At 36.8% G+C, this 13,374-nt stretch overlaps 1 protein-coding gene across 5 annotated transcripts in view; it reads left to right on the top strand.

Annotated features, from left to right (window-relative positions):
* The window catches only part of YAF2 (YY1 associated factor 2), a 38,376-nt gene extending 27,616 nt beyond the window's left edge, over positions 1-10,760 (top strand). For 2 of the 5 annotated variants that reach the window (XM_090042341.1, XM_090042342.1), the window contains exons 3-5: positions 850-888; positions 4,702-4,854; positions 8,170-10,760. In XM_090042341.1, the coding sequence (XP_089898467.1) occupies positions 850-888; positions 4,702-4,854; positions 8,170-8,407 (430 nt within the window). In that variant the 3' untranslated portion in view covers positions 8,408-10,760. The remainder of the gene's footprint in view (positions 1-849; positions 889-4,701; positions 4,855-8,169) is intronic. The other 3 variants (XM_090042343.1, XM_090042344.1, XM_090042340.1) reach the window with 2 other exon arrangements.
* The last annotated feature ends 2,614 nt before the right edge of the window (positions 10,761-13,374 follow it).

Here is a 13,374-nt window from a genome sequence, read left to right as displayed (position 1 = left end):
ATGGCTAGGGGAAGGAGAATCTGAAAGTGGATATTATGGAGGTACCCCTTATTCAGTATGTGATGTATTTATATATAGCATTTTGCATTAAATGTAACAATCTTACCACCTCCCTTGCATTATGTATTTGCTTTTAGTGAGAATGCCAGTGTTGCATGTGTTTGTACACACACACACACACACACACACACACACTTTGGCCCCAAGAAAAGCACCTGTATGGTAATAGAAGGCTAGAGTTTAGATAGTTTTTGACATCGTCATTGCGTGGCATTATTATTCTTAACTTTAAATGGGATGTGTAGGTAATGCAGCAAAACTATATTTCAGACACTACATTAGCATTCTTATTTTCATTGCAGAAATGTTTATTTTCTTCATTTTTAAAGAATCGTGCTAAAGGTCTCTGAAGGGATCCTGACAGCAGTGTGAGAAGTAGATAATGGGTAAAGGTACTGTATGAAGTTAGGTGTAAGCCTAACTAATGGCTAATTATGAACAAGGGAGCAGTGATTGAGAAGGGTGAAGAATGAGACAATAAAGGGCTCTGATGCCACTGTGAAGAACAATCATGTATAAGCCCTAGAAAGAACACTTAGGCAAGCCAGTTAATTATTGGTATTACGGGAATGCCCAGAGGCGCAATGAATGGTCTCTGTTGTGAAGAGCTTGGAGTTTTACCCAATGTAATAGCATGTGTGCCTTTTTGGCCATTGTCTCAATCATTAGTAATTTCACTTTTTCTTCCGTGCATTTCTTTACATGGGCATTATGTAAACAAATCCGTACTTTGGTTTCCTTGAACAACCTTCTTGTGGTGCTTCACTGAATGGTGATCTCTGATCTGAGAACCAGGTCTGTTGCCAGATCTCAAGTAGTGCTGTGGAGGTAAGGATGGCTCTTGGTAAACATTTGAAGCTTTCTCCTTTTTAGGGTTGAGTACAATAGAACAAACTAGTAATTTAATCAGAAAATAAAAATATCAATAGAAGCTATTTTTATAAGCTTTCCCATAAACATGAATTTGTCCTTATAGTCCAAATGAACAAGTTCACAATGGTTATGGGACTCAGTTGTTTAAATTAATAGACAAATATTAAAATTCTAAATGTTTCTTGTCCCAAAAATGACACTTACTATGTAGTCTTTAACTAGTTACACCTTTGGGAATTTATCATTTAAAGTGTTATGGATATTCTGGCAATCACTGAAGCCAGTTTTCTGCTGCAGAAGGGGTTTCTTCTTTCCTTTTTATATGCTTTATAGTATTTTTCTTCACAGTTGCTTTTTATACTTGAAAGACATGACTTGACCTACTGATAAGTCATAGGCTATGTTACCGGTTTAAAACTTGTTCAACAGTAAAATTATCTTTTAGACTACATGGCCTGCAAAGTATTGGATTGCAGCTCTACCTAAGAAAACAGCTAACCACTAGAAAGAATAAATAAAAAGTGTGACATCAGTTCTTTATCTTAACTTTTTAAAAGAAACTGAAATAACTCTGGGTATTCTAGAAAGTAAAAAGCAAAAAGTTGGTAGTAAATATGGTTGCTGTCTTTTAATGGGAATGTAGACACCTTAATTGTTGCACAGCTTTAGAAATTATTGACAACAAATGCAATATCGTATGTTATACAGGTGGAGGATTTCTCTTATATTCTATTGAGAATTAGTAAGTAGAGGTGTACTAATACATCGGTCTGATGTCGGATCAGCACTGATGTAAAGAAAATTGATTGTATTGGAAATCGGTGTGATGTGGCTGATAATTTGGGCAATAAATGCCTGTGTGCATGCGCAGCTGCAGCACGACACGTAGGCGGTGAGGAGCACAGCCTGGCATCTTGGAGAGTTGCAAGCAGCTGATAAATCTTGTGTGGTGGAAAGGGCATAGGGGGAGGAGTTCAAGGCCCCCATGGTGAGGGAAGAGTGGGGGAGGGACTGGGGCAAGCACTGCCCAACCGAAGCGGGATGGAGCCACGGCTCATCTAGTGAGCGTGGGGGAGGGGGGCGTTTCCTGCTGCTGCATACTGCTTATCCAGGAGCCACTCATCTGGTGCTCACCCACTTGTTCAGCTGCTCCCGCTGCTCATCTGGGAGGGCATGGGGGGGTGCCCCCAGATCTGTGTGGGGCAGGCTGGGGCCAGGGCTATGTGGGGCTTTTCCTGGCCTGCCCCACTCCTCCCCAGACAGATCAGGAGGCTCACAACCTCCTCCCTCCATGCCCTCCCAGATGAGCAGTGGGAGCCACCAGACGAGCGGCCGAGTGCTGGACAGCTGGCTCCCAGATGAGCAGCATGCAGTGACATGAGTGCCCCCAGCCTCCCAGTACCCCCTGGATGAGCCGCAGCTCTGTCCTGTGCCCGCCCTGTCTCAGCTGGGCAGCGTTTGTCCCTGCCCCAGCCTCAGCCCCACCACAGGGGCCTTGATCTGCCCCCGCCATGCTCCTTCCCTCCCCCCTCTCCTTCCACCACGGCAAACTTACCAGCTGCACGTCTCTCTCCAAGCTTTTGGGCTGGTATCAGAAATTGGATCAGTATCGGTCGATATGCTTCTTTAAAAATCAGCTATCGGTATCGGCCCCAAAAATCTATTGGTGCACCCCTATTAGTGAGGTGGGTGTCTGTTACACAGAGGAAGTTGTGCAGATTTTTGAGGCAAAATATAATTTTAGTGGACAGGGTAAAGGTGGATGTCTGACCTGTTGTCAAACTTACTTTGTAAAGGAAAGAGGTAGGCATAGTGAGGGTTCCAGTCACTATGAGGACACTGAATATTTTGATTTTTATTTCCTCATCACCTTGATCTTCATTTCTCTCTCTCTCATTATTACGACCTTCACCCACCAACTCTGGGGCAGGGTTGTCTCTCTCTTTTCAAATCGTAAAAACAATGCCTCATATAATGCTATACTCATCCTTAATGGATGTTTTAAGCATTATTAGTAAAAACTAATCTCCTGTGTGGGGAACTGAAATTACTTCCAGCCCAAGGCTTCAAGGAGGTGTCTAAGAATTCTTTCATATTCTTCAGTGGGCAAGTCCTTTTTGTTAATGCGTATTCAATTTAGTACATCCATTGTGAGGTACTAGGAAAATGTGTATTAGCTAGCCTATCTTAAAGATGTGCATTAACTAAAGAGCACGGTTTGTTTAGTAACACTTTGTAATGCGCATTGAAATACTTTAATGTGCATTGAAGTGCATATGTAGACATGCCCAGCAGCTTTTGAGATATCTCTCTCCTATTTCTCCAACTACAAAATTATCTCCCACACTGCCAGAAATTAGTCTTAATTTATAAAATCACCGTTTTTTCATTTGATAGGCAAGACACCAAGTTATTCTCAGTTACCATGTATTTTATCTATTAGTAGTTCTATTGATGACCTCTGATCTTTTGCCAGTTTTGTATCTGCTGTATTGGGATTTTTTAACTCCAGGACTTGGTACGAGATAGCTAAGGTTTTTCTATTAAAGGTTGAACCTAAGATTTATTTATATGCAATATTTTTTTCTCTAGTACCAATTTTGTAGCCTTTTAATGTAAAACTTCCATACAGTCCATACTTTCCTGTGTTCCATCTGACTGTCTTTCCTACACCTTATAGTCTTGCTCAACTTGATAGTACTTCCTTAACTGTTAAAAGCATTACTGAGTACACTATAATTTGCTAAAGGGCAGCTACATTGATATTCTGCTTTTGCTATTTCACTTACTACTATACCCAAGCAACAGATGCCATTTGTGTGATCCTGCAGGCTAGAATAGATGCATCTTATAAGTCTGCATGAAAGCCCATATAATCTAAAGACCGATTAAAACAATTGCAACATATTTTCTGAATACTATTCCACAGTGCTCATCATTTGTGCTTTTATTTCTAAGGAATACCTAGAGTGTTGGAAATTCTGTTTAGTAAAGGATTTTGAGACTTCAAAATTGTCTTTGTTCTAAACCAGTATAAACTTGAAAATGTGGGGAGTTCCATCAAAATATTTCATTTTACAGAGCATTTTGACTTTGATAAATCTGTATATTCTGATGGATGGCTTGTGTGAAGTTTTCATGGCCACATCTAGGAGTGTCACTATCTGAACACTTGCATCCCAATGCATTTGTCACATATTTTTTCTAACAAAGAATCAGATTTTAAAAAAGAATTAATAAATTGTGATTTATTTGCCATGATTTACAATTTCAGTCAGTAAATTTCTGTGTAGACTTGAAGGAGTTCATTTTACTCTGTAAAGCCTACAGTGGCTTGCAACTAGTTACATGAAAGATCAATTCTCTCCTCTAGTGTTATTGTTCAGTTACTGTAAGCAGAGGTACTCAAACTAGGACCCCCTCTTAGTTTAAGCAAGGGGGCAGCTGTCTAGACATTCTCTGTGAAAGATGTGAACTCACTTTCTTGGTGTGTAACAGTCTGCATATGTACACTTTGGGCACATTGCCCTGTCTCTAAATCCTTTAATATGTGTGTCTCTTTTAGAGACGGCATAAGACGAGATAGATCAACAGGCTAATAGGTAGCATATATTGGGTCTTAATCGGGTATGTTTGTTGTTATGAAAACTGGCTGTTTGATAAGTTTTAGTGTTGCATTTTATATTGGATATTGTTGCTTTTATAACTGAAACAAAGACAGTATAAGACTGATGTTATAAAACTGAAGTAATATATATGTGCACACAGGAAACCTCGACCTGTCTCTCAGCTGGTTGCACAACAAGTTACCCAACAGTTTGTGCCCCCTACACAATCAAAGAAAGAGAAAAAAGACAAAGTAGAAAAGGAAAAATCTGAAAAGGAAACAGCTAGCAAAAAGAACTGTCATAAGAAAACCAGGTAAAATAATGTAAATGTTTGTGATATTCATAAAAATATTAAATGTTATGAATTTTCACTGGCTTTGCTAGTTCTGCTTATAAACCTGTTAAAATCAGACTAAATAATTATGTTGACGTTTCATTGTTAGGAAGTTGTTAGGTAATGTGAAGAACACTTGAAGTTTTTAAACTTGACTGTAGTGGGAACAGAGTGGAGAGAGTGAGAACAAGAGAGAATTGGATATTGGCATTAAAGGGGGACAAAGTTTTCCTCACATAGAAAAATTATCTGCATCTACAACAAGTACATGTACATGCAAAATTCCAGTAACTGGGAAGAGGTTGATGGCAATTCTTCGTATAGAAATGGGCAGGAAAGGGGAAGCTATCAGGTTCTTGAAGAGCAGAATATTAGTGTTCTTAGTCATGATACTGAATTTGGGGGTGAGATACAAAGGCCAACTATTGATTTGATTTATTTTTTTTCACCAGTCATAAGGCTAAATAAACATGAAATAGGCTAATGAATTACCTATTGACAGAAATCAATTTTGTACATCTGGGTTACTGAAAAAATACTGGATTCTTAAAATACCATTCTTAAATGACAAGGTAAGGAAACAGCCATCAAAGACTTGATTTTTGCTGTGAAGCAGGAGCAGCTTGCAGCTAGAAGAAAAAACATGCACAGCAAGATATAAGCAGTAAGTTTTGCCCCAATTGCTCCACAAGTGATGTACTTTAGTCCAAAATATGCAACTAAAATGCTCAAAAGCCTGCAATAAATGCAATCTAATTAGGAGGAAGAGAAAAAATGAAGTAGCATCATTGAGTCTTTTTGGAGTACAACTTGGTCCAGGAAGTTTCTGTGGGATCACCTCTACAGAAAAGTAGTAGACACTTCTTATGTGTTGGAAGAAATGAGATTTCTGGGCTTGTCCAGGGATTAGAAAAGATTGTAAGATGAAAGAAGACATCCCCAAACTAGCGAGTTTGTGTTAGCTAGAATTTAAGCAGTTGTTGGAATTCATTTTGTCAATGGGAAGAGAACCTAAATGATATGTTTAGAAATGAGAAAAACATTGTATGGGAATATTTAAAGTTCAGAAGTCTTATGTGGAAATTGAAAAAAGGTCGATGCAGGATAAAATTGGTAGCAACATAAAAGGGAACTTGGAGTAAAGTGCCACTGGACTCAGAATTTACTGAAAATAGCAAAAATCAGATGAATGGTTTCATTACACAAATAGTCAAATGACACAAAGAAGCAAAAGCAGTACTGTACTTGAAGTAGCTATACTGTTACTGATTAAGACTACTCTGCATGGTTTAAGAGGGTTATTTAATAAAGCAAAGAGGGAGAAAAATTATTGCTGGTGCTAGAAATGAGTATAATAAAAACAGTACACATACTGCTGGTTAATCGGTAAGACTTAAATTCCCTTTCTGGCTCATAGCCCATTTGGGCTGGTAATAGCGAATCTTTCCTTTCCATGCTATATCGTGGAGCAACAAATCAGTTCATTTTTCAGCAGTCATTTATTTCCTTAAGCATTGTCATTTCTGTCTTGGACGTAGTCCAGTGGCCATTCTAATGCTTCTGCAAATCTCCATAGTGTGAAATCACAAGGAGTCTCGGATGACCCTGGTTCTAATTCTGTCAGAGCTATAAATCTGTGTGGAGGGTGGGGTGAGATTTTGGCTTTAAGAGCACACCACTAAATCATGCTGTTTTCTGTTAATTTCTTTACTTCCAAGTTTGTCCTGGAAAAAGTTGCAGAGCCAGTTATCTATAGGTTGTGTGGTTCACTTTAAGAGGCTTGTTGGGCTTAGGAACATGAACGATTAAACTATTAATCATTTAACCAATAAGCCCAGTGATAACCAGTTATCGTGTAGTGTGGGGTGAGGTGGAGTGGGGCACAGTCTGGCAGGGAAGGGGGAGAAAAGGGGAAATCACAGTGCCACAGCAGGAACCAGAAAGTGGCAAGGCAGGCAGGAATGGGAGAATTGAGAGGGGTGAGGGGAACTAGTATCTGTAGCCTATGAGGTTGAAGAGGAAAAGAGTGGATGGCCTAACGGCTTGTCAATTAAGCTATTAGGTGGTTATTCATAGGTGCTTCCTCTGTCGCAGCGCAGGGCTTTTGCTCTGTGTTGTCTGCCTGTTCTGTACCTCATCTCTTCCCACCCACCCTCAGTCAAAGGGCTTTGGAAGTGGTTCCCAGCAGGAACTTTGTCAGAGCTGCCATGTTTTCAGTTAACCATTTAACTGATGTAATTAGAGAAGGTTAAATTGATTATTTAAATTTCTATTTGAGCTGTGCAGCTCTTATTTGCTGATAATTTCATCTGTTACCTGGTGCTACGATTTTTCCATCTGGCTTGGAAAAAAAAAATAAATGGAACTGTTTCATACTTCGATCACCTGCTACAACACCACCTTGAAGACAGAGGAGTAGAATAGAGTTCAAAACATTTGTAGTTCTGTGGAGCATGGAACTCAAGTTATAGTATATTAGGGGCAGGTCTTCCTGTATTCATTTTAAAAATATATTGTACACCGGGGATCTCAGAATTAGGTACCTCCATAAATCTAGCCCAGTCAGAATAGTGTTCTTTGTGTAATTTTGAACTCATAGTTTCATAGTAGCTGGGGTCAGGAGGGACCTGAACAGATCATCTCGCCTGACCCCTCTGCCACAGGCAGGAATGAATGCTGTATTCACAAGACCCCAGACAGGTGATCATCCAACCTCCACTTGAATTTGCCCAAGGTAGGGGCAAGGACCACTTCCCTGGGAAGTTGGTTCCAGATTTTGGCCACCCTAACTGTAAGAAATTGCCTTCTGATCCCTATCAAATTCAGTCTGTTTTATGCCTACCCTCATATTTAGAATTTTCAGTATCCTGCAAAATTTGTATTTGACATTAACTTAACTGCAGAAGTTGAAACACAACTAGTTAGAGGACATGGGATTGGGTTTGTAGCTATCAAATCCTAAGTGTTAATGCCCACTGAGATGAATGGAGGAGTCCATGCTTCTCAGAGCTTTTGTTTTGGTTATCTACAGGTGTGGTTATTACTCCAAATTTCATTTTTAACATTTGTTTGCAGCCACAAAAACTAGCAACTCTTAAATAAAACCTCAGAATGTTGGACATAACTTTATGGTCTTACAGTTCTGCGGGCCTCATTTATGCAAATATGAGGAAGTGAAATAAGTTTTGCCTATAATTTTTCTTCATGAATTTCAGTGAGGATTTTTTTATGAAAAACTTACAAAACTTTTCAGTATTGCATTCTTAGCTACATGGTGTATTCTTATTTTTTTAGGCCAAGATTGAAAAACGTGGATCGAAGTAGTGCCCAGCATTTGGAAGTTACCGTTGGAGATCTGACAGTCATTATTACAGACTTTAAGGAGAAAACTAAGTCACCGCCTGCTTCCAGTGCTGCTTCTGCGGATCAGCATAGTCAGAGTGGTTCTAGCTCTGACAATACAGAGAGGGGAATGTCCAGGTCGTCTTCACCCAGAGGAGAAGCCTCATCATTGAATGGAGAATCTCATTAAAATTTATTTTCTCCAGTTTCTTTAGTCTCTTCTCTTCAAAACATGCAAATATACAACTTCTGCCAACAATTACCACATTTTCATGACAGGTTACCCAGGCACAATTAATATGTTTATTGGAATAATTTATGCAGTTTTACAAAAATGAAGTGAAGCCAGAGAATAAAATAATTTAAAAGATATATATGCTGCATTTATATGCTGCATTTCAGACTAACTTTTTGATTTTCACATTTAAAGGTGCCATGAAAATGTGGTTTGAATGTTCATTATGCAGTGTTATTGGTAAGTTCATTTTCACTTTTAGTTTAGTGAATTCTAACACAGTTTTTGGATTCTCTACTATTGGCATGTACTGAATTTAAATTTTTATAACATAGTTCAAGCTGCCTAAATATGTATTTGAGAATTGTGAAACCATAGTTATATGTATGCAAGTCAAAGATCAACTTAATCAACTATTGCTGCAACAGAATTTTCATAATGATTATCTTCTTAAAACACCTGCTGGTACTTGGTGTGGTTAAATAGGAAAATGGTTATTAAATAAAACATTTGTATGAATTTTTGCCAATGTTTGACACATTTTACTAGATTACTGTTACTGAATTATGTTGCTGGTTTTACCAATCCTCACACTTAAGACACTTACTGTAATGTTTACAAGTAAAATAGTAAACATATTTGAAGCATTGATTGTTTAGCTTTATAATTCAGATACAGTACTACATTGTCATTTTACACTGGTATTCTTTGTTTTATAATGAACATATTGAATTTCTACATAAGCATTTGGCAAAAAGACTGAAGTTTAATTTTAAAATCTGAAGTTTTGAAAAAGCTTTAAAAATAACTTAAAAGTGCAGTTCTCATATGTGCTCAGTAGTCATCCCTTGACACAAACTTGCACAGTGTCACAGTCAATTTTCAGTTCAGAACAGAAATATTGAATAGTGCACTTGAGTAAGAAAATAACAAATAATGCTATTGCTTTATGTTTAATTTACTAGATCTTGATTTGGCCCTATATTTAATATTATTGCATCGATCATAAGAAAAAAATAACCCTATTTTCTGGCATAAACTGTCAAAATTTATGCATTTAGCAATATACCAATATAGAGCAAAAATATTTACAATCCCATCTGGTATTATGTAAAATTACCAATAAAATATTTTTATGAATACAGATTTTGCATTTTTGTTTACAACCAATACATGTTTTTGATGCACAAAGGTCCATATATAGATTTAAAAAGTAAGTTCAGATTCAATACAAAAATCCATTTGGCTTCTGTAGTAAGGAAGCCCACTTTCTTGATCCTCTCCTATCTTTCTCTTGTTCAAAATATATTTTTGGGCCAGTATGAAAGTCGGATAGAATTTTTGGTAGTAAATCCAGCCCTAAAATATTACCTACATTTTAAAACATCTCATAACAGCAAAAGTAATGGATTTTTGTAGCCCCTGACAATTGTGATGTTTGGTGGTTTCTTGTAGTAATGTATTTTTCTGTTTTTAATGCAGTACTTCTACCGGCACAATGGTACTGTCTATTTTGTAAGATGCTAGTTGTGAAATACAGTTAGTTGCATAAAATGAAAGTCTGATGTGATATCTAAAAACTTACATACCTCATTCCTTGGTGTTGCTGTTAAGCTTTTAAAAATCCAATGTTAATTATAGGTTATTTCAAATGAATAACTACTGACCTAGTTAAAATGTATTATACTTTATCTTACTAAACAGTACATTTCTTCATTTCAGTTTTCTTCTCAGATTTAAATATCTCTTTAAACATTGAATTTTGAGTTTCATAAATGTTTTTAGGTTGGGGGTGGACTGGGTGTCAACATTATGTATTTTCCATTGCAAGAATTGGCATACATATTTCTCAGTTTTATTTTCTTACAATATATTTTAGGTGGCACTATGTGCAGAGTGTCTTGAGTTAATGAATTACAGGGAAACCTAATCTTTGGAGTTTATAAGTATAATGGTAGTGAATTAGTGCAATGTCCTTAATACGATATGCGTGTGAAATGCTAACACATTTCAGTGTTTTTGCAAGCATAAAATGGTAAGGAAGCACCAATAATCTCTACCACTAAATCAAACTCTTGTTACCATTAAACTTATTATGGATAGATTTAGGTCTGGCAGCATCAGGTCTTTCTATTTGTATAAATAAGCAGTCATTGCTATAATATCATTAGTAAGGAAAGCAATCCTTAGCATCTCTAAGAGCCAGTTTAATGTGTGGTTGAAATGTAACAAGTGACTAAAAAAAACAACAACCAAACAAAACAAAAAACACCAAAAAAAACACAACCCCCCAGCCCCCTCCCACACATACTTTAGAAACCTCATTTCTATTAATTGAAAATATTTAAATCAAATATTCTCCATTTGTGAAATTGCATGATTTGTTGTTAACTGTCAGTACTACATACTCCAGGTAGAATCTGAACATCAAGCTGTAGTATGAAGGCAGAAAAAACAAATAATATTTAGCTTGCCATTACTACTGATGAATACAACAATTAGAATTGTTTTGTTCTTCTACAGCTTAAAGTGGTGTGATGGTGCTGTTAGCTGTGTAGGGAAAAAATGGTAAAATAAGGCAACCAGACTCAAGTTACTCAACTCTTTAACAAGCCTCACCTTTGTACTTTCTAAAAAAAAATTCTTCTATACCAAGTCCTTTTTCTAACTCCGCAAGTGCACAAAAATGTTTGTTACATCTTTATTCAGTTGTAGAAAGTGAAAACCTACCATTATAACTTATTTTATTAGTTATTCTCCTTTTACTACATTCTGCATAGTGACTGATCATCTTCCGTTACCTTCTAAGTATACACCATTCTTCATCAGCCATACATTTTGGGTGTTTACATGAGATGATCAACAAAGATGAATGTGATGGTGTTCCATGTAAATAAGTTCCTTTGTGCATTGATTGTCCAGTGTTTAAAAAAAAGGGGGGGGGAGGGCGGGAGAATGAGATGCAGTTAATTTGCTGTAAAAGTGTACAATAATTCAATGTTTTGTCATCCTGTCTTTGCCACTAATTATAGCTGGCATAAGGAAATGCTGAAATATACAATAGTAGGCTGTGATTTTTTCCTTCTGAATTACTAAGTCTGCAAAATGGAAGCAATCAAAATCTGTACTTTGTAATATGTCAAATTCTGCAATGTAAAATGTTAAGTCTATGAGAAATGCTAAGGGAAAAGGGTATATTCAAAAGCTTAATTTTTTTAAAGTTTTGATATGGTGACTAGTCTTGAAACTATCCAGATTATTGTCTAAAATGTTAACCTACTGTATATGTTTCTCTAGCTACTTGATGTTGTATGGCATAGATTATATAGTCCAAGCAATTTTTGAGATTATGGGTTATACTGCACTTTAGATTTTTTTTTCTATTGTGATCACAGACAGTGAATTTTATCTAGCCATGTGAAGTTTAATTACCTTTTTTCTACCACCCTTCTGTGGCACCAGGACATGTCTTCCGAATGTCACACAGTTGTGTGATTCTGTCCCTTATAGTTTTAATTCTTCTTCTCCTCATCTCAAAAGACTGAAGTTCTTCCGTAATTATGCAGCTGGCTGTGCTTGTGTAATACAGGATTGAACCAGTTGTGGAACTGTGTCTTAATGTGTACCTCCATGAAAATCCTGCTTTTTCTCTGTATCTAAGCTATTTATCTGTCTGTGTTTAATGCCTTTAGTTCCTTCTATTGTCTACTAGAGAGGTGGGCTGAAATTAATTCCCTTTCAACTAGCAGAAGTCATAGTAGAGAGATTAAATTAACCTTTCCTCTGGCAACTGCGTGTACCATATTTGTAGTGGGCTTGATCTGTCCTAGCTCAGGAAATAAGATGCATTAAAATGCTAATGCTGTTCTTGGCAAGTGGACCAGTCCAATGTTAGGCTTATTTAACCAGCAACTCCTTGTAACAAAGTGTTAGGATTTGAGGTTGTTGTAAATATCATTTAAAAAGTTGGAAGAGCTTTAAAAGATTGGGCATCAATTCTTACCTGTAATTTTGATCTGATTTCAGTTGCATCAGTCTCATTTGAAGGGATATACATTCTACTGCTAGCAAAATTAAGGTAGTAGAATCCATCAGTCCTTAGAACATCTCACTCTGTTTTCTCTTGCTTTACAAATATTTCAAGGAGGGGGAAAAGATTATCAAGCTGAAGATAAAAACAGAAACTTAAGCCAAACTCAGTTCTAACAAATACATAACAAAGCTCTCACCCATTGTTTTAATGAATAGTAACTAGGTAAAACTAGGATTTAAGGTAAAAAATAACTTTTTGCAACTTAATAATAAACAACTACTTTACAATCATTTTATTTAAGTCTCCCATGTAAATGTATGAATTAAGTAAATGGTAGCACCACTATTTTGTAGATGGGAAGGAAGGTTTACAACTGAAATAACTTGCCCATGGAGTCGCACAGGAACATTGTTAAAAATCTATGAGCAAAACCCAGGGTTCCTGACTGCTAGGTCTGTGCCTTAACAATACTACAACTCCTCCAGTAATAAAAAGTAAAAACAAAACTGAAATAAAATTTACTTTCACAAAATAACGTTGCTTTATCTCCAGCACTGCTGGATTACAGAGACGTATATTTGTGCAAGAACTCTTTGCCATCGTTGCTCACTTCTGTAGCAAAAGACAGCACAAGCTAACAAACTTACTCAACAGATTTCTTCCATCATTTCCATGCTCCTTTTAGGAAATAAGCTAGTGAAGTTATCCGAAGAATCTTACCATACATAGATACTTGTAAGAATTGGCAACATGATTTATGAAGGTAATGTCTGGATGAAATGAATGTAAAGAGAGGTGAACAAGGGGCAAGAAGGCTTTCTAGACTAAAAGTAAAATGTTACTGAAAATTATGTTACCAAAATAGTTGTTTATGCCATTTTCTGTTTGC

Source organism: Crocodylus siamensis, chromosome 4 (assembly GCF_052110815.1).
Source record: "Crocodylus siamensis isolate JL-2025a chromosome 4, ASM5211081v1, whole genome shotgun sequence".
Lineage (NCBI taxonomy): Eukaryota > Metazoa > Chordata > Crocodylia > Crocodylidae > Crocodylus > Crocodylus siamensis.
Note: the sequence above shows the minus strand (reverse complement) of the source record. Positions and strands in the feature narration are given on the sequence as shown.